Source organism: Empidonax traillii, unplaced genomic scaffold, assembly GCF_003031625.1.
Source record: "Empidonax traillii isolate 1590-97213 ecotype Southwest subspecies unplaced genomic scaffold, ASM303162v1 scaffold548:size421700, whole genome shotgun sequence".
Classification (NCBI taxonomy): domain Eukaryota; kingdom Metazoa; phylum Chordata; class Aves; order Passeriformes; family Tyrannidae; genus Empidonax; species Empidonax traillii.
In genome coordinates this window covers 394,082-419,834 of record NW_020955741.1, presented here as the reverse complement: position 1 = coordinate 419,834, position 25,753 = coordinate 394,082, and the positions used below count along the sequence as shown (strand labels likewise).

Here is a 25,753-nt window from a genome sequence, read left to right as displayed (position 1 = left end):
ACCAGGAGTACGCCCGGTCGGACGGGTCGATGAGGATGGTGATGATCTTGGCCTTGGGGATGAGGGAAGCAGCTCTCTTGGGAGCCTCCTCAGAGTGGAAATAGTTGGCACTTTTCTCGAAGAGGAGGTCGGTAGTGACGTTGGAGGGAGTGGGGAAGAAATCCATGTACCTGGGAGGGGAGGAGACTTGTTAGAATTCCCAGCAGCACAAAAGGGCCATATTCCTGTGCGTTCCCTTTTCATAGTGGGTGAAAAGGCAGATTTTCAGACATAATCCTGCAGGAGCAAAATTGAATTTCTCAGCTCACTCCAGGCTGGAAGAAGGGGAGTGCATCTTGGCACTTAGGTGGTGCTGGTAATAGCTAAAGCCACCCCGAAGTCAGGTAATTAGGTTTTTCCTTAGACGGATGGGATTTTTGCTAATAAGTTCGGTGTCAAAGGGATATCTTTCACCAGTCTGGAGTGAGCTCAGTTTTAGCTGCAGGATAAAAAAAAATGGGAAAAGCTTCAAAATGTCAACTATTTAATTTTAACATTGCTGAAGTACTTCATTTTGGAGCTGACAAATCTTTGCTTTGGGACGCTTTCGGAATGCGAGATTCGAATTTTGGCTTTGAATGGTCTTCTCCATTTCAAATTGATTGGATGGATTCTCAGGGAGAGATGAATCAAACCTTACTTCATGAAAAGCCACTTTTGGAGGAAAAGGATGTAACTCAGTGCAGATACAGAGCTGCTTTTCAACAGGAAGACAGAAATCATGCCTGAGCTGGCTCTTGTACAAGAAACCTTGGTGTGAAAAATCAGCAAATTGTTACTGCAGTATCTAAACAAAATTAGGGACTTGATTAAATGTCCCATCATAACCCATTAGACTCTCTCTCTGTCTGATAATGCCAAGCATAACAAATTCATCCAGTAATTATGGTGGTGTCATACATGCTTCTGGAATTGTTCCATTGTCATTTTCTGTGTATTAATAATGAATTTGTTCTTCTCCTTACCAGTCAATTCCCTTGTGGTAGTTGTTGCCGTTGAAGAACTGAACTTCCTCAAAAGTTTTTGGGCTGGGGAGATTACTGATAATGGAAGGATGCATCAGAAGGAATAAATAAAGGGCTGTTGTTCCTGAGGTGACAAAAAATAGGAGGAAAAAAAAGCACCTTTGACTTTATGCACTCAAGAAAGTTTCTAAAAGCTCTAATTGTGGGATGACGCTCCTGGGGCTCCCAGAGCTGCACTTTTGTACTCGGGGGGCTTTTCCTGGGGGTCTGTGCTGGGGAGTGAGTTGCCTATCTCAGGGCTGTCCATGCTGTGTGCAACCCACTTTAAAATCCCAGGAATGAGGTTTGTCACGGTGAGTGAAGCCATTTCCCTGCACAAAGAGTTGTCCCTTTCTGTGGGCGGGGAAGGAGTAACTGCGGAACTGCGGAGGGATCGGAAGTGGCAGGCAGTTGTCTCCTGTTTACAGGACACAAACACACAGGTACAAAACTTTGGGTTACAGATTTTTGGGTTCTTACCTGTTTTCTGGGGTCCTATCACCAGGAATTTGGGCAGGTGGTCACAAGTCTTGTCTCTGGACCAAATGTCCCTGTGTCGTTTGTCGTCGCACGGGTTCTGAGGGAGGAAAGGTGTTTGGGTCCATCACACTTAACTAAATTTTTGCATGAACAGTCTTTGCAGGATTTAAACGTTATGCACTAATGCACAGCATTAGTTACACTGAGGAGTAAAGCCCCACAATGTGTGTATAATGGTTTTGCGTGACTGAGGACTAATTTTGGTCATTAGGAAAAAGGAGAAGGAAAAGAAGGAGGGGGGGAAAAATTAAATCTTTGATTTAATCAAGTTTTCATTCGAGGTTAAAGAGGAAACTTCTGAAGGCATTACTTTCTGGGGTGTCAAGATGGTTATGATTTACATGAGGATGCAAAAAGGAAGGACGAAATAGAAATGTGGGATGCTATCAATCTCCTTCTCTTTCTACTACCTATGAAGGCAAAACAAAAACCCGTGAAGGAAAGGCCTCTTTTTACACGAAGAAATCCTTGTTGCAGGAGGCGGATTGCGACTAGGGGAGGGAGAGGATGCGGCATTACCTGCCAGAGGGGGTCTGTCTGCTCTGGGAAGAGCTGGAAGTACTTGTGGGCCAGCTGGAGCGGGGGCAGCGTCTGCAGGTTGAGGTTGGTGGAGCTCTTGACGAAGCTGGCGAGGTTGGCAAAGGTGTAGAGGCCCAGGCGGTCGTTGCCATAGTTGGACAGGTGGGTCATGAAGATGCTGATCTGGGAGGCAAGAGGGAGCTTCCAGTCACGGGACTCCTGCCCAGACACTCTCCCCCCCACCCAAACCCGAAAGAAAAGAGGGGAGAAGGTAAACTAGTCCCGCTTCTTCTCCTCCGTACGTGACTGTTTTTCCCGGCACATCGGCCCGGGACAGGATGGAATGGCAGTGGAATCTGATTCCAGCTGCAGGCAGGGGTGGGGGAATGAGCCAAGAGTATTTTGGGGTGTGAGGCCACCAGATTCACAGGTGACTGGCTTGCTCTGCAGAGAGATATCTGTGTCCAGGTGAGCCCTGGTTTGGATGATTAGGAATGGGAAGTGTGAGGTTATAAAAGGGTGTGCAGGCAGAAGGGAAGAGGCTGCAGGGGAGCGTGTGCCCCTTCCTCTTCGGAAAGCTGCGGCAGGAGACACGTCAAGGTCAGTGGGCTGTGGTTTCTTTTCCTCTCTAATATCTTGAGCGGAGCTGGATGTAGTTTGGGGGAGACCTTGGGGTGTCAAGGTGTGTGTTGTTGTTGTTGCTGAGGGTAGTTTATGGCTGGAAACCAGGTGGGCTGTCCTGGCACCCTGGTCCTCGAGTAGGAGCTCTGGAAACACGCGTCTCAGCTGGGAGGCTGATTTACCCCAGCAGCTAAACTGGTGGGAAGTGCTGAGTCCCAAAATTTGGGACATTCGTGCCTAAAATGTCTGCAAAATGCCCATGTGTGTCTCAGGAAGGTTGTAGTCACTGATCCACCTGGAGATGAAGTTTTCCCTTTGTTTATTTTTGCGGTCCCGAGCTTGTCCAGAGCACGCTGTGCTCCCCTGACTTTCAGAATCCCCGTGGGATAAAAAGCCACAAGCTTCCCACTCTCCCCATCTCGCTCTGCCAAGGTGGTGCTGCTCTGAACAACAGCCCACAAGGTTTCAAACCACGTCCATTAGTTTGTTAAATTATTAACAAGGCTTTTAGTACTTCTAGAAGGTGGAGACAGATGGAGCTGAGAGGAGTGTCCCTCATGGCCCCTCTGCAGGGGGTTTGCACTGTGCACACTTTATTCCTCTGAAAGTAATTTATCCTTCACTTTGATTCCATTCTGAGCCTCTGTTGAGCCAAGATTGGCAACTGTACAAGTTCTTTTTGCTGTTGGCTCAACTTGGTGGATTCAGGAGCCCTTGCAATTTAGGACCAAAAGTATTTGACACAGAGTGAACATTAAAATTACCCTAACTTTGGTGCATGTTTCTGTGTAGTACCCCAGAAACTTATAGGGAAGGTGATGAATCATCTTCTTCTCCCCCCAGAAAACCCAACACAAAGATATCCTGCCTAGTTTAGAGTTCAGCTCCTCAAAAGGTGACAAGTGCTTCCTGCAAGCTAAGTGATGAAAACACTTGTAGGAAATGTTAATGGGGGATATAATCCTGGCTCTGAAGGGGTTTTTGATGGCTGCTAACAGGTCTGCCAATGACATTTAATGTTATTGCAGCAAATGAAGTTCTGCAAGTAAATCATGTGGTTTGTTTACCCTTGAAAATGGAGGAGACTTCCTTTTAATGTTAAAGGTACTTGTAGGAAATGGGTATTAGCTTATCTCAGGAGTTTCATTGGGCTGCAAACCCGTTTAAAAGATCCAATTGATCAGTTTTTACGGACTCAAAAGATCTTGGACATCTCTCCTGACTTCTCTCGCTCCGTTGATCTTTTTTTGAAGTGAGAACCCCCCAAACCTGATGCATTATTCATGGGATAAAACCGTGCCTAATTCTTTGCTATCTACCTCCAAATCACTTGAGACAAAGGAGAGGGGCTTTTACTGTTCATGTTTACAGCATGGATGGGCACCAGAGTCTGTGTCCATGCACATGCATCAATCCATGGAAAATGCAATAGTCTGGGGCTGGTGCTGGGGATTATGCCGTTCTGGCTGCTAAATCATATTATTTCCCCTAGGCTGGGTGGGTAGAGGGAAAGAAAGGTATTTTAGAGAAACCACATTCTGCACGGGGCTATTTACCAGCTCTTCTGCTCCTAAACCATAATATTTGGTGAGTGACTGATTGACAAACTGGAACTGGTCACATCTATGATATGAGATTAATTTACAAGCAATAGCAGCAGCACCACACCGTTTCACTATCTGGTTCTTGTTTCCAGGGCTTTTGAAAATCAGTTCTGTGCAGAAATTACACATCCATAGTGTATTCCCTACCTGTAATATTTGCATATGCGTGCTAGTGTTATGTATGAAATGAAATGTGGATTAGGTAGCAGAGAAAAACAAAGGGCTTGTTCCAAAATTATTTGGATATAAACCGTGCTGGATCTGCTTAAAGTGCCCTGAAACTGCTTTCTGTGCTCAGACCTGATGCACACCTATTAATGCAGAGGGTAGGGGTTTATTTCCCCCTGTAATTGCCAAGCTTAGTATAGGCTTAGCTAAAAGCACTTAGTTTTGGACAGAGATTATCCACCTGAATCCCGGGACACTCCGGTCCTCAACGCAGCGGTTTGTGCGGCAGCGCTCGGAGGAACCCGGCAGGGGGAGTTTTGTGTTGACAAAGCACTAATTTTAATAATGACAAATTGTATCTCTGGAATTCGGCGCCATTCATATTCATGACCCTTATCTGCTGCTGAAGCGAAATCATTTATACGCCTGAAAATCACCGCCTGGGTTGTTTGTTTGTTTGTTTATTTTTAACTTTTACTCCGTTTCCTCTCTGCACATCTTTCTACGTTTTAACGTTCTTGACAGGATAATCAAATATTTTCTGAGCATGATATCTCTAAAGAAAGCAACAAAAGGCAGTGTTTGGAAAGAAACATTTTTGCCTTTCACTGAAGGGGAAACAAAGCAGTTGAATGATGTTTTATTTCCCGTGCCCATATTCATTACCGGGTCTGTTTTCCAGGCCAAGTGTTCCCAGGGATGGGAGGTGAAGCTGCTGTCCATCAGTGGTGGGATGTGGCCCTGGGACAGCTGTCCAAAAGAGCATCTGTGTTGTTTCAAAATTCCCTATTCAAAGAGCAGAATTGTTCCTCCTTTACCCGGGCACGCTTTCTACTTTTCCATTATTTAGTTGCCGTGATTTAAATGAATTCTTTATTACTGACAGAAAAATGCTGTGCCTCGTCCCTTTCCCTAAGAGAATAAAGCTGCTGGGTTTGCTTTTTTATTTTTTATTTTTTATTTTTTATTTTCTAAGATTTATCCAAGTCCTGCTTCTAAAATCGAGCCCAAATCCTGACCACATTCCAACACAGCAGGTGTTCCCCAGGCTGTACACGTTTTTGACACCATGGATGTGTGGGGTCCAAGGCAAGGAAGTTCCAATCCATCAGTTCTACCTATTAGTTATATATTTATATTTTTAAAAGCCTGCAATTAAAAAAAAATGTGGTTTGTTTTGGTTTTTGTTTTGGGTGTTTTTTTTTTGTTTTGTTTGTGGTTTTTTGGTTTTTTTGAGGGCATGTGAAAGAACAACTGCTGCTGTGGATGAGTTGAGGCAGTCGGTGCGTGGCTGCTTTAGGGTGGAAAACCTAAATGGATATTTTTTACGACTGTTCATTCGTCACCCTTTACAAGTGATCAGCAGCACAGCTAATTGTGGCCAAAGCTGAATGAATTCTGCCCAGATGTGGTGCTGCCACTCCCATCTGTGAGCACCAGCAAGTCTACAGCAATTCAGTCCTCTTGTTATAAGCAGGTATTTCCATTTTTTGGTGAAATTCATGACACAGGAATTTGTTTTCTTGCCATCTGTGTTTTCTCATTCCTTAGACTATAAACCCCCCTCAGAAAAAAAAGAAATCTATTCAGTTCAGACTCAAGAATAAACCCAAGTTCAAATTAAAGAAGTAGAGCAGATTAAACTGTTTTTAGGTACTATTGGCTTAAGTCACGCTCAAAGACCCAGATTAAATCACTATCAAGAGCCAGGGCTATAGAGGAAAGGGGACATCCAGACAGAAAAAAAATGGTCAAAATCATTCTTAGTGGTTCCTGTGGTTAAATAAGGTCTGGTTCTAAGTGTGCTTGGGGTGATGGGATGGATTGTGTCTGTTATCCTTGATGTGGCACTTCGTAGTCCCCAGGCAGAGCAAGGAAAAGTCTCTCAGATGATCCTTTTGATACTGGGCACTCGTGTAAACTCTAAGGAAGAGTTTGCACCAGGCTATTTACTTTAGGACTGCAAGGAAATGCCAGGCAGGTTGATATAGATTGGAGATGCAGGGAATTTATCACTTGTTTCTATAACTGTTCTCCTGTCATGTTGCTATTCCAGCAGTTTTCTGAAGAGCTGATGGCTCTGTGTTATGGAGTGTTCATAAATGATGATTAATTAATCCATTTCGGTGGCCTACTCTGAGCAAACAAACCTCAGAGTTAATTTAATTCTCCACTCTTGGTTTCAGAGGAAAAAAAAAAACAACCACCAAAACCCCCAGCATATTCAGTTCACTAGAGGATATAATGCTCTCCAATCAGCCACTTCCCAATTAATTTGGAATGGCGAGCACAGCGAGGAGATTTCGTTCTTGTCCATTTGCTTCTATTAAGGACTCGTTTTCAATAATCAGGGAACTCTGAGTCAGCTGGTTTTTACCTTAAAGACTTGCTCCTGACAGTGTAATAAATTCATAGGTGGCGTGTGCTTGCAGGTAACAGGTTCCCTCCCTCTTTCCCCAGTGACCCCCTCGCTGATTGCAGTTGTTTGTTGCTATTTCTGCCCTCACCCATCTTACTGGGGAGTGATTCTGCTAAAATACCAAAATACGTGGTGTGGAGCATCAGCCTGAGCCAAGCAGGGAAATGTCAGGAAAGAAGGAAAGGAGGTGTGTTATCCTTCAGATATTCTCTTCATGCCCCGAGTTCCCAGCTAATTAATTTCTAAATCTGCTCCTGGAGGCTCGAGTTTCCACGGGATAATATTTTCCTGTGCCAGCTCTGTGCAGCTGGGGTAGCCATGTGGGATGAGGGGGGAAAAATAATCATTTACAAAGTGAGGGGGGGAAAAAAAAGAGTCAGAAGCCTGAGGAAGGTTCGACTTGTTTTGGTGTGTTTGTGACCATTCAGACAAATTCTGGCGTAACTTGTTAACAAAACTCCCTTTTAATTTGGTAGATTGAACATTTCCCTCTTGTCAGGTTGGAGGGGGACACATCTGTCCCTATGTCCCTACAGGCAATACCTTGCTAATTGCAGCTCAAGAAATATTGACTTTTTTTTTTTTTTTTAGTGGGAAGGTTGCTTCCTTTTTTTTTTTTTTCCCCCCTGTCCCCAAATTATGCTGAGATGCTCAATTCACAGGGCCCTTAGCAGAGCTGCATTATGAATTACTCTTGGATTGCAGCACATTTCCTCCAATGCCCAAGGTTATTTTTCATTCTTTCTACAGCTCTGCTCAGAGAAACAAAGCAAATAAGAAGAAAAATATTATTAACACTCAAGATGTTTCATAATGACACTCCCAAATCTCCTGTGGAAGGTATAAATTAACCCCTCTCTGCATTTACTTTTAATATGCTGAAGCAATAACGTGTGATTCTCATCTGTTTCTGTGATGAGGGAGAGAGGGAAACAAGAAGAAAATCTTCCAAGTATGGCCCGTGTGGGACATGGAGAACCCAGCTCCAATGGGCTGGGAATGAGCAATAACCCTTTAGTTACGGTGAGGGTTTAAAAATGTAAATGCATTTTAAGTGGCCTTCAAAATTAAAAGCATCCCGTGCCTCTTCCAGGGGAGTTGGAATAGTAATGTGCATTATTATGGGCTGCCTGCAGCTTCTGCTGAGTGGGCTTCAAAGTTACCTTTCAATCACCAGCCTGATTTGGCTCTCGACAGCCAAACTCCTGCAAAAGAAGCTAATCTTCCTGAAATTCATCTGCCACACTTCACCTCCAGCTAAAGCTTCTTAGGGCTGTTTGATTGAAGGGGGAAGAGGAGTCTGAGGACGTGTTTTTAACTTTTCCCTTTTTCTGCTACTCTTCTGTTTTTATTAATTTATAAAAATGGGCCGATCTGTCAGTGGCAAATACATCATATTTTGTTGGCTTTGTGGACACAGAATGTTGTGCAGGGTGTGCCTGTCTCTAGATCCTGTGTGGTGAGGCAGGAGTAGATCTAGAGGAGAGAGATTTTTATGTATATATATAGAAATGAAATGCAGGAATGGCCTGTGCACGTTGTCATGGTGGAACTATGGGAAGGAGACAGTGGGAGATGGGATGAAAACAGGCTGTGTTTGACAGAGGTGCCTTTTGTGCTGTCACTTTGCTGGCTTAATAAAAAGCTTTCTGGTTTAAAGAGGTGTTTTTTGGGAGAAATGACTCTCTGGCTGTTGTTTGCAGGGGCAATAATATTTAGGGCTGTATTTATTAGCTTATCTTGGCTGTTAAATGTTTATGGCTGTTGTTTATGGCCTGTGGAGCAGGGGAGTAAAGGAGAGGAGCCAGCAGACAGATAGTGGGAGACCCTGTGGCTGCTGGAGAGCTGATATATGGAACAATTTGTAAAAGCACCCTTTAAATATGTCAGGGCTTTTCCCAGGAGACTGAATGAAGGGCAACAGTCAGGGAACATGGGCTGAACCCACTTAGTTTGGAGCCTGACGTTTGGAGGTGGAAAATCCCCCTTAAAACTTCAACTCCAAGGAAGATTTTTTGCTGCTGAAAGTATTTCAGTTTGGGAATTGTGTGTTACCAGCGGGCTGATTTTAGTGCTGCTTAACTTGTCTTTCTCTGTGGAGTGTGTCAAAACCAGAAGTGGATGGAAAGTTGATGGGAATGTATTTAAACAGGAAGGGGAGGCCGAGCAAAGGAACGTGACACAGAACTGCTGAACAGAGCAAACAGGAAGGGGGCTTTGAATATATTCTTTGAGGAGAAAAAAGTCATTCTAAAGGACAATTAAACTAAGTAAACAATGAGAAGTAGAATTTTTTTAAAAAAATGCTGAAAATGAATATAATGCCATAAAAAATTGAATGTTAATAATAATTAGATTGGGCACAAACCCAGTTTTTACACTTTGACTGACTGAAGTTTGAGGTGTCACTTCCCCCCTTCCCTTCTTTCTACTGATTGTGGTGATTTTGCTGCTCTATTTTCACTGCTAATGTGAAAGTGCTGATGCTATGAATTTTGGGAAGTCTGTCCTAATTAAGATGTAGCCAAGAACTGGGTTTTGATGTTTGTCAGACCCCATAGTAAATAACATCAGAGATGATACAACTTAAACTGATTAAACACCCAGCTTAGGTCTGGCAAGGGAGATAGATAAAAACATTTCAGCTGAATGTTTCATTGCTTGGGAAGGAAAACCCCAAGAAGGCAATAATGTCTCATTTTCCACCCTAAACTATACCTGCATTTCTTATTTTTCCATGCAACTGAAGCTCCTTGTTATTGTTTTAAGCCCCCAAATGAAGGAGATCCTTCGGAGGGGAGCTGGATTGGTACCTTTTGGAAGAGTTTTGCTGTTTGGGTTTATTTCCAGCCCAGTCTGTTCACTGAGACTTTCTCACTACCTTTAATGAGCTTTGCTTTGAAGTGTTTATGCAAAGAATAAGTCCCCCACAAACTGCAGACTCCCAGCATTAGCTGGAGCCTGGAAAGGTCTGGCTGGGATTCTTGTCACCCTCATTAAAACTCAAAGGAAAGTTGGTTTGATTTCTGTCTGTCTTGGTGGAATTTATCCCTCCTCTGCTACTACTAAATCATCTCTGCCAGACATGACTCATCTTCAGGATTCATAAATTAGAAAGTGAAAATATCTCTCTGAGCCACAGAGTACTCAGTAGCAGCCATTTAAAACAAAAAAAATCCCGTCGGAAGATCCCTTTGACAGTCTCTCTGCAAAGTCTTTATTCCAATGCACTGCCACTTGGGCACTTTCTAATTTAACCAACTCTGTGGCACTGCTGCCTGGAAGTGCAAACATTTTTGGTATTCGAGCTTAACGTTTGTTTGTAATTTGCTGAAATTGCTAATTACGACCCGAGTAAGGGACAGGGTTCCTGTAAACCCCTCTTGAAAAAATGTTTAGTCTCCAACAGCCAAAGGGGGTGCTGTGCTGACTTCAGTCAAGGCACTGTGATTATCCCTGGAGTTTGAAACAGTCTGAGAAAGTCTGTCTTGAACTGTGTGGGGGAAACATGTAATGATTCTATTTACTGGAGTGTAAATTGTGGGCGCCTTGTCTGTAAATAATGTGGACCTGAACTGAACTACAACCAGGTGTACTCTTATTCTCCCTGCCTACTGAAGGTATTTGGTACTGGTTGTCCAAGCTGATATCCAAACTCTAAGGAAGCTTATTAATGAGTGGAGGTGTGTGAAAAGCTGGCAGGATGTGAGGTGGGAAGTTTCCTGCTGTTGTTCCCGTGTGTGCTGCTGCCGGTTTGGAGAACGCATCACATTTAAACATCAAGAGTGCAGAGAGGCTGTTTCTTTTCAAATACCACACAACAAAATATATATTGCACTCCCAAGTTACTGGGGCGTAGGCTGGCTGAGGAATTTGGGCTGTTGCAAGGAGCACTCGTGGAGTAAAAACATGCTCTGCCCACACCTGAGGGAATCATCAGATCAGTGACAAGGGCACAGGTATTGATCAAAGTGTGCTAAAGCCAAGCTTAAATTCAAAGTAACACTTAAGGAAACTATGGGGAGAAAAGCCAGCCTGAGAGAACTGCAAGGAATGGAGAGAGAGAGTAAAGAACTGGGATCTATTTTATTCTCAAATTAGGTGTCACGTGGATGGTACAGACAAATGCCTGATAGAAATGTCCCATTTCTTTAAGCCCGCTGAATCTGGCTCGGATATCAACTTAGCTCCCCAGCCAAAAATTTTCACCCCCAAGCACCTAATTATATAATACCCAAAAAGTCTATATTTAGGTGTCTAAATAGAAGTGACCTGGATTTGAGAGTCAGCTGCACCTGAAGTTTCTTTAGCTCTGCAGAGGAGTCAGTGAGTGCTGCAATTTAAACCCGCTGAAAATGAGGCCACCTGGCAAGACAAGAGACATTTATCTTGTGACTAGTGCAGCTTCTTTGGGGGGAGCAGGAGCAAGGGAGGACAAAATAACTGATGTATGGCTTTTTGTTTTGTTGTCCTTGCTACTTGCACCTCGAGGCTGCTGCCTTAAATGGCACCAGACTTTTCAGGTGCTCAAAACCTATTTTTAAGAGCCAGCGGTGGAGGAATGATATGAGGCCTGAGCCCTGGGGTTTCCACTGAGCTGTACCAGGAGTGCCTGAGGAGCCAAGCTTGGGGAAGAAAGGAAAGGAGGAGTAAGATCACAGGTTTTTCTACCCTTGCTGTCTCAGACAAGTTTCTTCCCAGTTTCAGTCTGGAAAACACTATGGGGATGAAAGCCATGCATTTTCCAGGAACTTGTTGCTTACAGTTGTAGTTAGAAATAGGCAGAAGGCATTGTTCTCCTTTCTTTTAAAACTGCTTGTTACCTCTCAGCAAGTGGTCCTGATTTTCATTTCCCAAGCAAGATCCAGGAAAACTGACATCCTTCCCTTCCTCCCTCCTCCCTCCCTCCTCCCTCTTAGTCCAAAAAATAGCAAAAGAAAGGTACCTACGGGATTCAGGAGAATGGTGAGGAACAGTTCACCTCCTCGGATACTTTTGTCCAGCTCCTGAGGACCCCCAGGATATTCCTTGTAGAAAATAGTGTGAGTGAAAAGGCCACAGGTCTGTCGAGGGAGCACCTGAGAACAAAAGAACAGTGCCTTACAGGGATTGCCTAATCCATGCAGAGACGTAACTGAGCCGGGGAAGGGCTTTTGTCTGCCTTAATTCAATATTTTGATGTTTTTACTCAGTGAAAACAACAAACTAAACTTAGGTTCAGCAGAGCATTTGGAGAATGTGTAAATACACTGCTGATTTTGAGTCTATTCCAGTAGTAACTGGACTCTGTGCAGGAACCTGGGGTTAGGACATTCCTTCTGCCTTGTTTAGGGGCTCACAATTTTGGCTTGATGTGCACAGTCAATATTCAGGTCAGCTGGGACTTGGAACCATCCCGGGACCTGCCCTTGAAATAGGGGACAGGCCGAATAATTCCATACCTTTCCCTGCCCTCTGTGCTCTTTGAAGTGTGTGTGAGGAGCCTTCTCTCTCTCCTCACACGTGTGCAGGGTTTGGAACACTCAGACAAGGTTGTCCCAGTCCCTGGCTCTGGGAATTTCGGAAGCAAAGCTGACACCTCGGCCTCGGAGAAGTGTCATCTCTGCAGGAGGAGATTACCTGCTCACCTTCCCAGGTGATGGATTTCTAATCCTTTCATGCATAAAGATGAAGCAGAGCTGGAAACACGGGTCTTAGGCAGTTTAATGAATTTCACGGGGTTGAAAGTTGATGGCACCACCAGCACGTCTGCTTTCCTAGGATTCCATTTGCAGTTGCCCGAGTTTGTGGGACTAGTTGTTCCCCCCCCCCCGCCTCTTCTAAACTGGCCACATAACAAATGCACCATTTTGGCATCCTTACAAATCCTGCACGGCGGGGAATTTTAGCGGTTGCTGGGAAAGCTGGAGCGCAGCAAACCCAGCTCGGGTTGGGAGTCCCTGCAGTACAAGTGTCGGAAGATGGAAATGCAGTGTACCATGATGCCATTGTGGATGAAGCCCCGTCTGTACCGTGCAGGCTTCAGGTGGGGATACTCTTCCGTGCTGGTCACTCGGATGTGCCACACCTTCTTCCAGGCCTCGTACAGCTGGATGTGCACGGGATAGACCCCGGAGTGGTGGGGGGCCACCGCGTAGCCCATGCCGGTCGGGATGCCGTGCTCCTGCAAGGCAGCACAGGGGGAATGTTGGTTTAGGGACAAAAAAAAAGCCCAGGGAGTTACCCAAAGCTCGTTTTTCCTGCGCACTGTGCCATTGGAGCGTCCCTAGGCTGACTTGTAGCTGGTGTATGTAACACAAGCTGACGGCGGAGGGAACCGGAATTCCAGTTTGGTGGCTCCGGAGGAATAAATCATCCTCCTGGATTATGTGGCGTTACTGGTGCATGGAATAGACTTGCCATGTGTTTGGATACCCATCCTACCTGCTTGGCTCTGCCTAAAGGTAATCCAGTAAACCAGTGCTAGGCTATCCAACAGCAGTAGAGCAGTAAACAGAGGGAAAACAAATTGTTGCTGTGACAAACGTGGGATTTTTGTTCCCTATTTCTGGAATAAGAGCAAGATTCCTTCCCTGTTTAATAACTAACTAAATATTCCTCATAGCTTCTGAACCTGCTTATTTTTTAATATGGTATTAAGGTAGAAGAAAAAAAAAAAAGCCGGACTCCTTTTTCGTTTCATAAATATTTATATTTAGCTCAATTTCTATGTGAAAAATGTGCATCTTCATGAATATAATCTATAGGTTATCTTGGAAATGTCTTCTGAAGGCACAAATTCATTTTATTCCCAGTACTGCAGGATACATCAGCTCCTTTCCATTCCTATAAAATTGATGTGCAGAGGGAAATGGCCAAAATATGAGAAGATTATCTGGGGTTTTGTGTCCTTCCTCTTTGCCCACATTATCCATTGATTACTTTAATTCCAGGAACAGCAGGTTCTGCTGGGCATCTTCAAGTACTTAACAAAGAAATGGGTTTGATTCATTGACAAAAATTAAGTCAAATCTGTCGGGAACACTTGTTCCTACATCACATAATGCAACCACTTAAAATTATCCATTCCTTATTAGTAGAGATCTCGGGTTAATGGCTGATCTTGTAAAAGACAAACCCAAACTCTCCATTTCATAATTTGCTGAGAACAAAATGTAATTTGAGCTTATTCCTGCTGTTACCTACTCAAGAGGCATGAGTCAGTTTAGGGGGGGAAATGAGGGACAGCTCTACAATGAGAATTGTTAAATCACCCTGTTCTCTCTATATTTTTTTTGGCCACGAATGTCTATAAAAGAAAAAAATCTGTAGCTAAAGGTTTCTTTATTACCCTGCCCGGGGGGCCTGCAATGCTCACGCTGTGAAACTGGTAACTTAAATATCCTGGACTAACTTGAACCTACAAACCTGCGCCAGACCTGTGCTGGGGAGTGCACAGAAACATAAAGGTGAGGCAAATGCGTCCTGAGGGAGATAATGAACACTGCCCTGAGAGGCAGAGGCGAAAGGAGGGATCTGCCTGGAGATGCGTAAGATCCTGTTTATCTGCTTACTGTGTGATGCTGGCATCGCCATGGCAACGGGATGGTGACATGGTCATCTGCCATTCACAAATAAAATAAGGCAGCTTTTCAGGCCTTCTCGAGATGAAAAGGAAATGAGCCTCTGAATAAAACCTGCTCGTTCCGTGGTTCATCGCACAAATACGTGGCAGGCACTCAGATGCCCGGCCTGGCTCTGAGGAGGAACAACTAACAAATAATCACATTTGCTGTGGTCGGTTCTATTTTCAGTTTACTTGGGAAAATGAAACGTTGTGTGTCCTGACTGCTCAGGACAATGTTATCCTATTTATGCAGACTATTTACAGACCATTTTTAGAGGCAATCTCTTGTGGGTGTCTCTCCTTCCCAGCACTGAGTACAGATATTAATAATGAGACAAATTAGACACTTTTCATCACATGCAGATACTTTTTGCCTTTGATACGTGGTCACTGGGCTTCACATTCTTGGTATTTAATTGGTGTATTAAAAGCCCTTGGTTTCCCTGTGGTTTGAGCAGCTCAGAAGTTTGAGGCAGAGGAAGTGCTAATGTGCATCTGTAGCTGCTTTATAAGAGAGGAGATTGGAGCCACGGAGTGTTTCTGTAAAGGTTCTGAATTGATTTGTTTTGTATCTGTTTCTGTCTCCAGATCAGCTCCCTTGACAGTCAGTGAGAGTTTTTTTTGCCCTGTCTCTCCTGTGCTTTGGGCACGTGCACTCACAAATGAGCCCAGAAGATAATCACTGAGCAAACAAATCCAGGCATGAAATAAAGAGCCACGGGCTTTGGATTAAATATATTCTACTTGTTTCTGTCAGATAAGGATGTGCAAAAAGGAGCAGGAAGAATATCTTGTTATTGATGGCCGTGCAAACTTGGTTTGGTTTGTTTTTGGAATATGTGACATCGGAGCCTTCTGCTCGAGGAATTTGTGTACCTCTTTGTGTATCCATTGCAGTGCCTATAAACAAAGACAGCAGCACTTGAGGTATTATCAGTTTGCAAAATTTAATCCAAGGCTTAGTGTCTTTAAAGGGTTTGGGGATTCAGTGAAACAAATGCACGTGGAGGGGAATCCTTTGAAGGCTGTTGATTTACTGAGCCCCAGATTGTTACAGAGGTGTCCATATCTGCACTGAAATCAAGGCAATTAGTTACCTAATTAGCAATCAGTTCTGTGTGCACAAAACTGTTGAGGTGTCCAATTCCTACATGTGTTCTGCTTGTGTTTTGTCAGACCCAAGCCTGACGCTCCCTTGTGTGGAGAGATGGCTGTGATGGGATTTGGGTGCAGGTTTGCTGATGGTGTGTTCTGGTTTAGTTTTCTTCTGAAATGATCGAGGCAGGAGGAGCCAACAGGTCTTAACAAAGAGAATTTTGGTGTCTTATTTGGGATCTTAAGCAACCTTGACTGTTGTTCTGGGATGTAACGATGTGCTCTCCCTTCCTCAAGACCCTGTTACCTTCTTAGCCGTGTTTGAAACAAAATGGACAAAGATGCACTGCGCTAGGTGAGGAATTAATGTGATCACACTTCCAAGGAATAACTGCAGCTTTCCTTGCAGAAACTCACACAAAGTGTCATCTCTACCTGCAGCTAAAACAGGAGGTGGGGAAATATGGTCAATAAATGGGAAATGCAAGAGAAAATGGCATCAGCATCAAGCCGTGTCCCCCTGAGTGTAATACTAAATGAAGATATTAGACAACAAACAAAACATGTGTAACATCAAGCAGATTTTATAAGTACTGTTCCAGATCTCTACTTTAAATTTGGATTTCACGTTGTGAAGTCCAAAAATAATGAGCTTTGCTTTCACTTGGAGGACTTAGAGAAGTGCAGCTGAGGAACAGGGAGTTTCTTTCCCAAGTAATACATGATGTGAAATCCAGGGAGGAATCCAACCCACTCCAAAGTCATGGCTGGGGACCTCTCTGATAGCCATCAGGAAGGCTGTCATAGCGGGAAGATGAATTTCTCCCACAAGAGAGACTTTCGCAGGAAGCCTTTCGAAAAGAAATGTTCTCGTAAGTAAATTGTACAGCTCATATAGATTCAAGGTCAAGGGGTTGCTATGAGCCCTGTCCAAATGTTAGCAGGAAATAAAACTGTAATAACAGCAGCCTTTCACTGCCATCAGCTCCTAATTTATAGGCACCCTAAGGAGCCCCTACCCTTCAGGAGATGGGCTTTATCTTTCTGGAGTTGAAGTTACAAACAGACTCTATTACCAGCTCTGTTTTCAGGCTGTGCTATGGATTTTACTCCTAAAGCTGGTTTGACCTAGAGGACTTCATGTTTCCTGACAGCACGAGGAGAATCTCCCCATAGGTTTAAAGATGAAGGGCCTGTGTATTTTTGAGATAGGGATTATTTAAAAAATGACTCTTGCATTTAAATCTCCACTCTGTTTGGGTCTCTGGGCCAGGCTACACGAAAGGCCGTGCCAGGAGTGGGGCTGACAGCAAAGCACAGCTGTAGGAAGGGAGAGAAGTCATCCAAAATGCCTCTGTACTAACAGAAGATGGGAAAGGGGGAAGTCTGGCAAGAGGACTAAAGAGTTAAGCCATTTTTAATTAATTTTCTTTAGAGGTTGTTAGGAAAACATTTTCATAAACAAGGCAATAAATTGCTTCCAACTGCTTGCTCAGGCATCTGCCTCTGCCTTTTCCCCCATGTGCCTTGGCTCGTGGGAGGAGGGGGCCTGGCCTTTGGGAGATGGGCAGGGCTGAGATTTCTGTTCCCAGAGCAGCCAGGAAAGCTCCACTGTGTCACTCCGCTCCTCTGAGTGGCTCTGGTTGCTTGGCATTCCTAGGCTTCAACAAGGACCACACAGTGTCTTTACCATTTACTGATTCCAGCTTTTCTTTGTCCTGCTCAATAAGCCAGTAGAATTACCCTGAAAGGGCTGTAAATAGTACAAGTGCTCTGAGCTCTGGGCAACGTGGGGGGGATGGAACAGCAGCGCAAATGAGGAAAAGGGGAAGAAACAGTGTTATCTGTCATGACTAGCAACAGGTTAGCTATGTAAAAAGCACATTTTCAAGCAGCTCATTTTAAAAAAGCACAGTGAAATCCAGGAGCTTCCCTTATTTGCTTGGTCGAGATTTCTCCCAAACCACACAAATTTCTCCCTCCCCTAGTGAGGATATGTGTGCCAGCGTTCAGGAAGCTGATAACCTGTGTACAAACTCCTTCCTAAAGCTTAAAAGGTGAGCTGGTACCTGCTGAGCCCCCAGTGATTCTGTTCCCTGTGTTCTTACATAGGTGAGGCTCTGCTTCCTCTCCAGAAAGCCTGGGGCAGTGGGGAAGGCTGAGACAAAATTCAGCCCTAGTTTGAGTCACAGAGAGGCTCTTTTTGGGTGAGTTTCTAACCTTTCTGCCTTTGCTTATCTATGTAGATGCACAGATGTCGTATAGACCAAGGTATCCTAGTGAATCTTTGGGGAACTTTTACTCACTAAGGCAAATTCTTTGTTGAGGATCATCTGCTCCACCAGCGAGGACTCGTTGTGGAAGAGGTGGGGCTGCATGTGACTCCACATGTGGGGAAACCACCAGAACTCATCCACAGATCTCAGCAGCAGGTCATCACCTTCATCCTCCTCCTCAGTCCCTGCAAGAGAAAGAAAGGGAAGAAAAAAAGGCATTAGAAAAGCAAGAGCAGAAAAGGCCCATGATTGATTTTTAAACACAGAAGAGGCTGCCATAAAACCATTAAATAAAATATTTAAAATTAATATTAATTAAAGCCAATATTAAATAAAAACAGTAAGATTTTAGTGTTTTGTTTTTTTTTTTTAGTGTATGTGGTCTTAAAAGCTCAACACCCCTCATTTTCTCTATTGGCTTAATTTTAATGCCACTCTATCCTTTCATCACCATAACCTGACGACTTGGATTTAATGGGACAAAACAGTGCCAGGAATATTAATGCTGGTTGCCAGGTCTTTTGAAAGCTGGACAAAAGATGACGTTCAATCAGTATTAAAGAAGGGAAGGCTCAGCATATATCTGTTATTTTCCATTTTGTCCTGATAATAATGTCACTGCTAAATACAAAATACTCTTAATATTAGGACAACATATGGGTGATAATGAAATCTTATCAATGCCACCCCTCCATCCCCCTTGTAACTGCCTCGTTTTTAGCCTTGGTTAATTGAAACCTGGTAATGTTTGGTAAAGTGTGAAACAAGTTTACAATAGTTTCAAAATATAATTAATTAGGTGGAAAGCACGAAGCAGTAATGGCAGAGGGCTTCTGAATGTTCACTAGGGCTCAGTATCCCATTTTTGCCAGATTTCATCTTGAAGTCAAACCAATCAAACCTCCTGTGCTAGTGAGGAGCTTCAGGCAGAAGTGAGGGAGTGTGGTTATGTCCAAGAAACCCTTCCATTTGGGGAAGGATCCGATGCTGCTCCCGCCCTCAGCAGATGTGTGTGCCCTGCTTTTTTAACTGGAAAGGCACAGTGACATTCCAGTAACTTCCCCCTCAAATAACTCGGCAGTGTTTGGTTTATTAGCAGCTTTCCTTTGTGTTCCTTTACCATTTAAACGCTTTTATTTGGCTCCAGTGGAAGGAATAATTGCCAGAATCAGGGTAGTGATGCAAACACAGAGATCTTGTCTTTCTTACAAGCTTTTTAACGTGTTGCAAAAATCACTGGAGGGAAATGCTGCACGGATGTCAGTGTTTACTTGGCAGGAACATGCAGAGATGCCTGTTCAGTGCCTGCACCTCAGCTCTTTGCTTTTGTTAGTCCCTGCTGCAGTGGCTTTTGAAGGATGCCACTACACAAAGGAGAGCATTCCTTTGAAACTTCCTCCTGCAGTCCTGGATCCCTTTGCTCCCCTCACTCTGCCGGTTCTAAGGAAGTTGCTCCCAGTGATGGAAGTGTTGCTGGAAAAAGAAAACAGCCTTGTTTTCCTGCTAATCCCTTACTGAAAAGAAAGGAGGGATGGCTGTCCCTCTGTGTCCTGCATTTGTTGAGTGACTGGTTTTCTGGGATGTGTGGTTCACCTGCAGTCACTCAGGCAAGAAACTTAACACAGGCTTTCAAAATAGGACAGAGGAGAGAGAAAATGGGGCTTGTGAAGCGAGTAAAGATATCTTTGATAAGCCAAAGGCAGGGATGAAGGGGAAAAAAGTGGATATTTGAAATATATAAAGAACTACAGTCATCTCACAGAAGATTTAGGTCAGAGTATAATTTAGTGCCTTATTAACTTTTGAAGTAGAGTGTGGTTCTTGAAATAATGTCATTATTAAAACCTATATTTTAAAATCCTATTTTTTTCCTTACACATTACTTTGTAAATTTAGATATACAACTAATCAAACTTTGCACTTTTTTACTGTGACAAAAATCAAACAAGATGAAGCATAACACTTTTCCAGTGTAAAGAGAAACAGCCCCATCCCGTAATGGCACAGCTGAAGTGGAGAGGTTGGAAGTTTGACATTTGGTGGTGGTGTTGCTTTTGAGGACAATTTTCCTTGCAAACCTTGGGAAAGAGTATTGCTTGAGTTTATGGCTTCTTAAGTAGTGGTATTTCAAAAATAATCTCGTGTAGATTTTAATGGAGTGTTTGGTGGATATTGTTTCAATATTTTTGCCCAATCCCTTACCCAGAGTATCGGAGGGATTTTGAGGTTTAATTTCCTGTACAATCAAGATTGTTTGTGTAACTTTCTTCATTTTAACCTGGAATCTTATGTCTGCTTTGAGATGTGTAGCGCTCCTTACACGGGTGACAATTCCAAGTTTGTTTGTGCATCATAAGTAATCCCATCTTTTAAAACTTCTTTGTTAGTGGTGTTAGAGCTGCAGTGCAGAGTTTCCCAGTGCCACAGAGGGGATGGTGGTGCTGAGATGAGCAGCGTTACTGATGTGTCAGCTATTGTGGTACAGATGTCAGCAACATCTTTTGATGAAAGTGTATAACTGTTAAATCTGCCAACACATCCCCACACTCATCTCCCTCCTGCAGTTTTAAAATGATCCAGGTTTTGGAAAGGAGAACAATCTCACACATTAAGGAAGTCAATAAGGCACAGCGGTTGCAGTGTGCTAATAAAACACGTTGAATATCTGATACTAAAAGCCTCTCTGGGTAAACAAGCCACATTTCCAGTAATTAAAGAACACCTTCCTATGCTTTATTTATAATGAGTCAATAAAGTGTATATTGCACGGAGAATACTTTGAAACCTTTCCACTGAGCTGATATGACAAAACACCATCTCCAACCTGTAAATGAAGTGTTCAGTTAAAAACCCAGCTGCACCACTGAGTCCAGGTCCCTTCATGGAGGCAATGACATCCTTCAATGTGGAAGTGCTTCTGAGCTGTTTCTGGGAGCCTGGAGAGCCTTGGGAGGATGGCACACATGCATATTCTTCTATTTTCTCTGTTATATTTCAGCGTTATATCAGCTGATGGCACTATGGAGGGCGTCGGGATGAGGGGAGGAAAAATACATTGGCAAGTCAGGGGGTTGATTTTGCAGACAGGCTGCATGTTTTCTGCCAGCCACTGTCCAGGGTGTCATAATATTCATTTAAAAAAATCATCCCTCTCTCCATCTTTTCCCTTCCTGGGACTGCTTTTCTCCACAGTGGACACTGATGGCCACGGCCAAGCAGCTCCTGCTTTAGAGCACCTCAGGCTATTTTTGCTTGGTTTTTTGTATGAAGTGCGTGTCCAATTAATCTCCAGAAGGAACAACTACACAGGCAGGTCAAGATGAAGTGAGAACACTGTAGTTCTGTCTCCAAAGCTGCTCTCTGATCACAGGTCTGCCACTGCCTTGTTATATGACTCCAGGCAAGTAATTCCATCTCTCTCTCCCTCTCATTTTTCTCAGGCTCTCCACCCCCTGTCCGTAGTCTGTCGGGTTTCCCGGGCAGCAGTTGCTCTCAGCATTGTGTGCTTGCACGAGGGGAAAACAGCCTGGACTTAGTGACAGGGGTACAGACACATCATTTTGGTTGCCCTCTCTCTGCTCAGCCCTCAAAGGCTTCCTGATCTCTCTTCTCCCCGGGGGACCTGCCTTCCTCCACAGCTGCCTCATGGTCCACGGAAGCAGGGACTGCATCATCATTCCCAGCTTTTCAGCTCACCCTCCCATCCTCTCGCTGGCTCCTCTGCTCCAGATGAGCATCCCAGCTTCCCTGAACGGGCTGAATGTCCTGACTGCTGAGGATTTTGGAGCTGGTCCTCAGAGGTGGGAAGGGTATGGGGTTAGGAAAGGGGAAGGACAGGAGGTTCTCCCTTGCAGGGAGTCTCTTTTTGCCTTGGCAAAAGATCCACCAGGGATCCTCGTGGCTCAGTGGCAGTGGAGGGAAGCCTGAGCAGCGGTGCAGCAAAGTGTTAGGGAGAAGGCAAAAGAGGAGGAAAAGAAATGAAATTTTTAAAAAGGGTTATTGTACTGTGGAGAAATGGAGCAAAAACGAGAAAGGGGTCATGGGGAGGAGGAGGAGAAGTAGAAGTGCCTAATGTTCCACAGGAACAGTGCAAGTGCGCAGCCTGTTACTGCCCCCAGTGTGGAGATAGCAGGCTTTCAGGACAGAATTCTTTTCCTGTTGGCTTCCTTTTACCATCCCTCCTGATTTGCAGATCCCTGAGACAGATCACCTTCACAGGCATAACAAAATCTTGTGCATCCGTTCAAACGCTTCTGCCTCTTCAGAGGTTATGAAACAGGATTTTTCCAATCTTTTGTGTTTCATCATGCCAGAATAAAACCTTAGCCTGTCTCCTGTGCTGTCCTGTGCAATCAAAGATATCTCAGCAGCTCCTTTGCCTCTTTTATCACCCTGAGATTTACTACCACACATCTTTCAGGAAAATACCAAGGGCATCCTCATGTAGCTGAGCAGCTCATCCACAGTGTACCTTTACCCCTTTGGACACTGGATGCTAAACTGGGGGGGAACATGTATTTCCCACTGCTCCACTGGCTCACTGTGTCGTTTCAAAAGGGCACGTTTAAAGCTAGGTTTGAAATTCTGTCACCTATTTAACTGCAGCTACCTGAGAGCACGGGGTTCCTTCTTACCTGTGTGGTAAAATTTTCCTGAAAATCCAAGGTTGAAGGTAAAATTTGCAACCTGAGTGCGCAGTAAATTTTGAGTCTCTAGTAAAGCCTGAAATAAATAGAGAAATTAAGATGCATTTAGAAAAGTTAATATTGATTTTTGGAATGCCTCATTTTAGAAGTTGTGTCCAGCTGAGGAGATACAAAAAAGCAGATACTGTTAAAATGCTTCACGTTTTATTTCGGGCTCATTCTTTTTTATGAGACTGGTGCATCAGAGTTTGATGGTCTAGAAATGCCGGTGATAGCACCTAAGTGCCCGAGCAGGGGATGGCTCTGTGGCTTGGACCAAGATATTATCTGTTGTGGCAGTGATCTATGGCAGGACTTGGATCCAGTCATTCAGAGTCAGCAGGATATTGGCTCATTAAGTCACCCATGCTCTGGGTTATTAGTGAAGCTTGATAAAAATGTGCTTAAAACTCGAAGTAAAATGAAGAATACTCTTTGCCATGCAGACAGGGGGGCACTGGGATTTACTTACCTGCAGAAACTTTATGGACTGTGTCTGAAAACCAAATTCAGGCTAAAGTGTGAATGAGCAAAAACTCCAGTTTTGATCTGTGCTACAAGTGATGTCCAAGTCAGAAAATAAATCCCTGTTTTATTCTCTCCCCCAGGCAGAAGATTGGCCCACTCTAAGTGAAATGGAGGGAAAGGGTGTTGCTTACAGAAGCAATAGGTGTAGTCTTGCTCACCTATCCATTTTTTCTCTTGGACATATTTCCAGTTACTAAAGCAAGAGAAAGGATGGTTCAGTCTGTGTGAGCTATTTACATTTACTAGTAGTTGTCACCTTGGCACTGCTTCTAAAGCTGCTCCTTGTGCACTTCCAACCACCAGCCCCCGGACTGTGAGCGAGCCACATGTGAGACGGGCAGCGCATTTATCTCCCTGTTGGTCTTGCCAATGCTGAATGGGTTATAAACTCTTATTTTCATCAATTTTCCGTGTCTCCATTACGTGGCTCTTGAGAACTTTTCCTCTTATCTATTAATAACATTTCTATCGATCATGTTCCCGCGGAGTTCAGCGATAAAATGATTGCGGTGCTTTACACACGCTCCCGGTCCAGCTGATGTTGTCCTTCATTTGAAAAAATTACATTTTGTGTGGTCATTACTAATTTCACTTAACATTACAGGAAAATAGTTTTGCCTTTTTTGCTCAGCCCACTGCTCTGATTTAAATAACAACAACCACCGCTTCTACCCTGGGACCTTAAATCAAAGGTATCTCCAGTCCGGTGTAAATGATGACACCGGGTTTAAGCAGCTAAAGAGTGTGAGTGTGACACAAAAGGCTGTCAGCCATTGTGCCTCTGCCTTCATTTTTTAATTAGTAACATTTCTTAGGTGGCAAGGAAGGTGTAAAGCCAAAAGAGGGTGTTTACCAGCTACAACAGCCACCGAGCAAATTCCTCTCCTTGCTGAAGGAAATAAAGTAATGTAAGGACAGTGAATCTCGTGCTTTAGCATTAAATATTAAGGCAGCAGTAAGGTTTGCAGCCTGTCTTGCCAGACATTTAGCAAGTTGATTATTTCAGTCCTGTGACGATTTCACATGTGGGACTATATTTACATAATATATAACAACTAAATGCTCACTAAAATGTAAAACCTCGGAGATCAACACCACTGTTAGCTGAGACATTGAGGAGAATCCCCAGCTGGCAAAACCTGGCACTAAATTGACACCATTAAAGTCAGAAGCACGGAATCTGAGTCATTACATTTTAGAACATAATTTTCCAAGCTCTGTACAGCATTTTAGATGCGCTGAGAAAGACTGATGGGCTGAGAAAAATCAATTTAATTTTCCTTTGAGGAAAGAACATCTTGAGAAATTATCATCACTTAACATATAGTGCAAAGAGGTGCACAAAACAAACATTGTTGTATCAGCCTGGCTTTTCCCTCTCCTCTCCCTCACATCTCCATAAGATGACAGAGCTGTGGGATGGGCAGGAGCCTTCCAGCCCGGTGAGGTCTCCCTGAAAACACAGAGCAAGGATTAAGATGTAAATCCTATAACCTGCAGTGTGTCAAGCATTTTTCGCTGTCTAAAGGGCAAATCTGTCACTCAAACTGGATTTGGCTTGATCCTAAAGGCTTTTTTTTTTTTTTTCCATTACCATTCCCATATATGCATGTTAATTTATAATATTAATTTATAGTGCAGCTAAATTTCAGTTTTATGACCTCTCCTCTTTTTCTTACTAAGAAGATCTTGTCAGTTAAACCAGTCTAAACTTATTTTGTCACTACTTGACTGTTTGGGGGAAGGGGAGTAATGCCTTCTACATCCTTAATATGAAATACCAGTTAAATAGATCATACTTAATAATAATAATTCTCCAAGGAGAGAACTGTGATACTCACCTGCACATGAAACACATTTCCGTGCCAGGCTAAGCAAAAAGTGGGTTTTTTTTAAGGTAATCAAAGCTGTTCTTTCAAACACCAGCTCTTAATAGCCTGGAATCAATCAAAACTCACGGTTTTCATTCTATTAATTGATTCTTTGCTTTGTCAATGAAGCCTCTCTCTGACACCCACAAGATACAGTTCCTTCTTTACATTGCATTTACATTCAGCAGCCTTTTACATTAATCCATATAATTACCTTTTGTAGATTCGAAGTTGGCATGTCTTTATTCTCCATAATTGGTGCATCTATTAGGAAGAAGTGATATTTTCCTGCTATGTCCTTTTTAATTATAACTCTATCCTTCATTTACATAATAAACTTTTTGGGGCGATTTCTGCAGGAACATTTCATGCCTAATAGGAAGCAATTTGCTTTCCTTCATTAAGTACATTAAAACTTCGTGCCCCAGACATCACTGACTGTAAACATTTGATTCTGCTCGAATTTAATGCACCAAGGCATTTTGCTCTGCCATATTAGGTTTATTTATGTGCTGTGTTCTGGATTGTTAGCTGCTAATGAGACTTGGGCTCTTATTGCTCTGAGGCCCGAGCACTAACCTCATTTTAATGAGTTCATTATTTGCTGCCTTCTGAATGGAAGACAACAAATTTTCCTTTTAATTAAAGGTCAAAACACCTCTGGCTAAGGAAAGTGTAGAGGTTATCAAATCCTCAGAGAAGGGAAAAGAATGGCTGTTTGTGATTTTGATGCCGAGCATGGGCCAGCCAGGCTGAGGTAGGAGGTGTTTCTCTGGGG

At 43.6% G+C, this 25,753-nt stretch overlaps 1 protein-coding gene across 1 annotated transcript in view; it reads right to left on the bottom strand.

Moving 5' to 3' along the window:
* Nucleotides 1–25,753, bottom strand: part of LOC114064475 (bifunctional heparan sulfate N-deacetylase/N-sulfotransferase 4-like) — a gene marked incomplete at its 3' end in the record, with an annotated part of 57,380 nt that overhangs the window by 1,670 nt on the left and 29,957 nt on the right. The window contains exons 3-10 of the mRNA XM_027897550.1: nt 22,526–22,613; nt 17,922–18,076; nt 12,892–13,077; nt 11,864–11,992; nt 2,103–2,285; nt 1,524–1,620; nt 1,005–1,128; nt 3–170 (exon numbers count right to left, since the gene is read on the bottom strand). Coding sequence (XP_027753351.1) covers nt 3–170; nt 1,005–1,128; nt 1,524–1,620; nt 2,103–2,285; nt 11,864–11,992; nt 12,892–13,077; nt 17,922–18,076; nt 22,526–22,613 — 1,130 coding nt within the window. The remainder of the gene's footprint in view (nt 1–2; nt 171–1,004; nt 1,129–1,523; nt 1,621–2,102; nt 2,286–11,863; nt 11,993–12,891; nt 13,078–17,921; nt 18,077–22,525; nt 22,614–25,753) is intronic.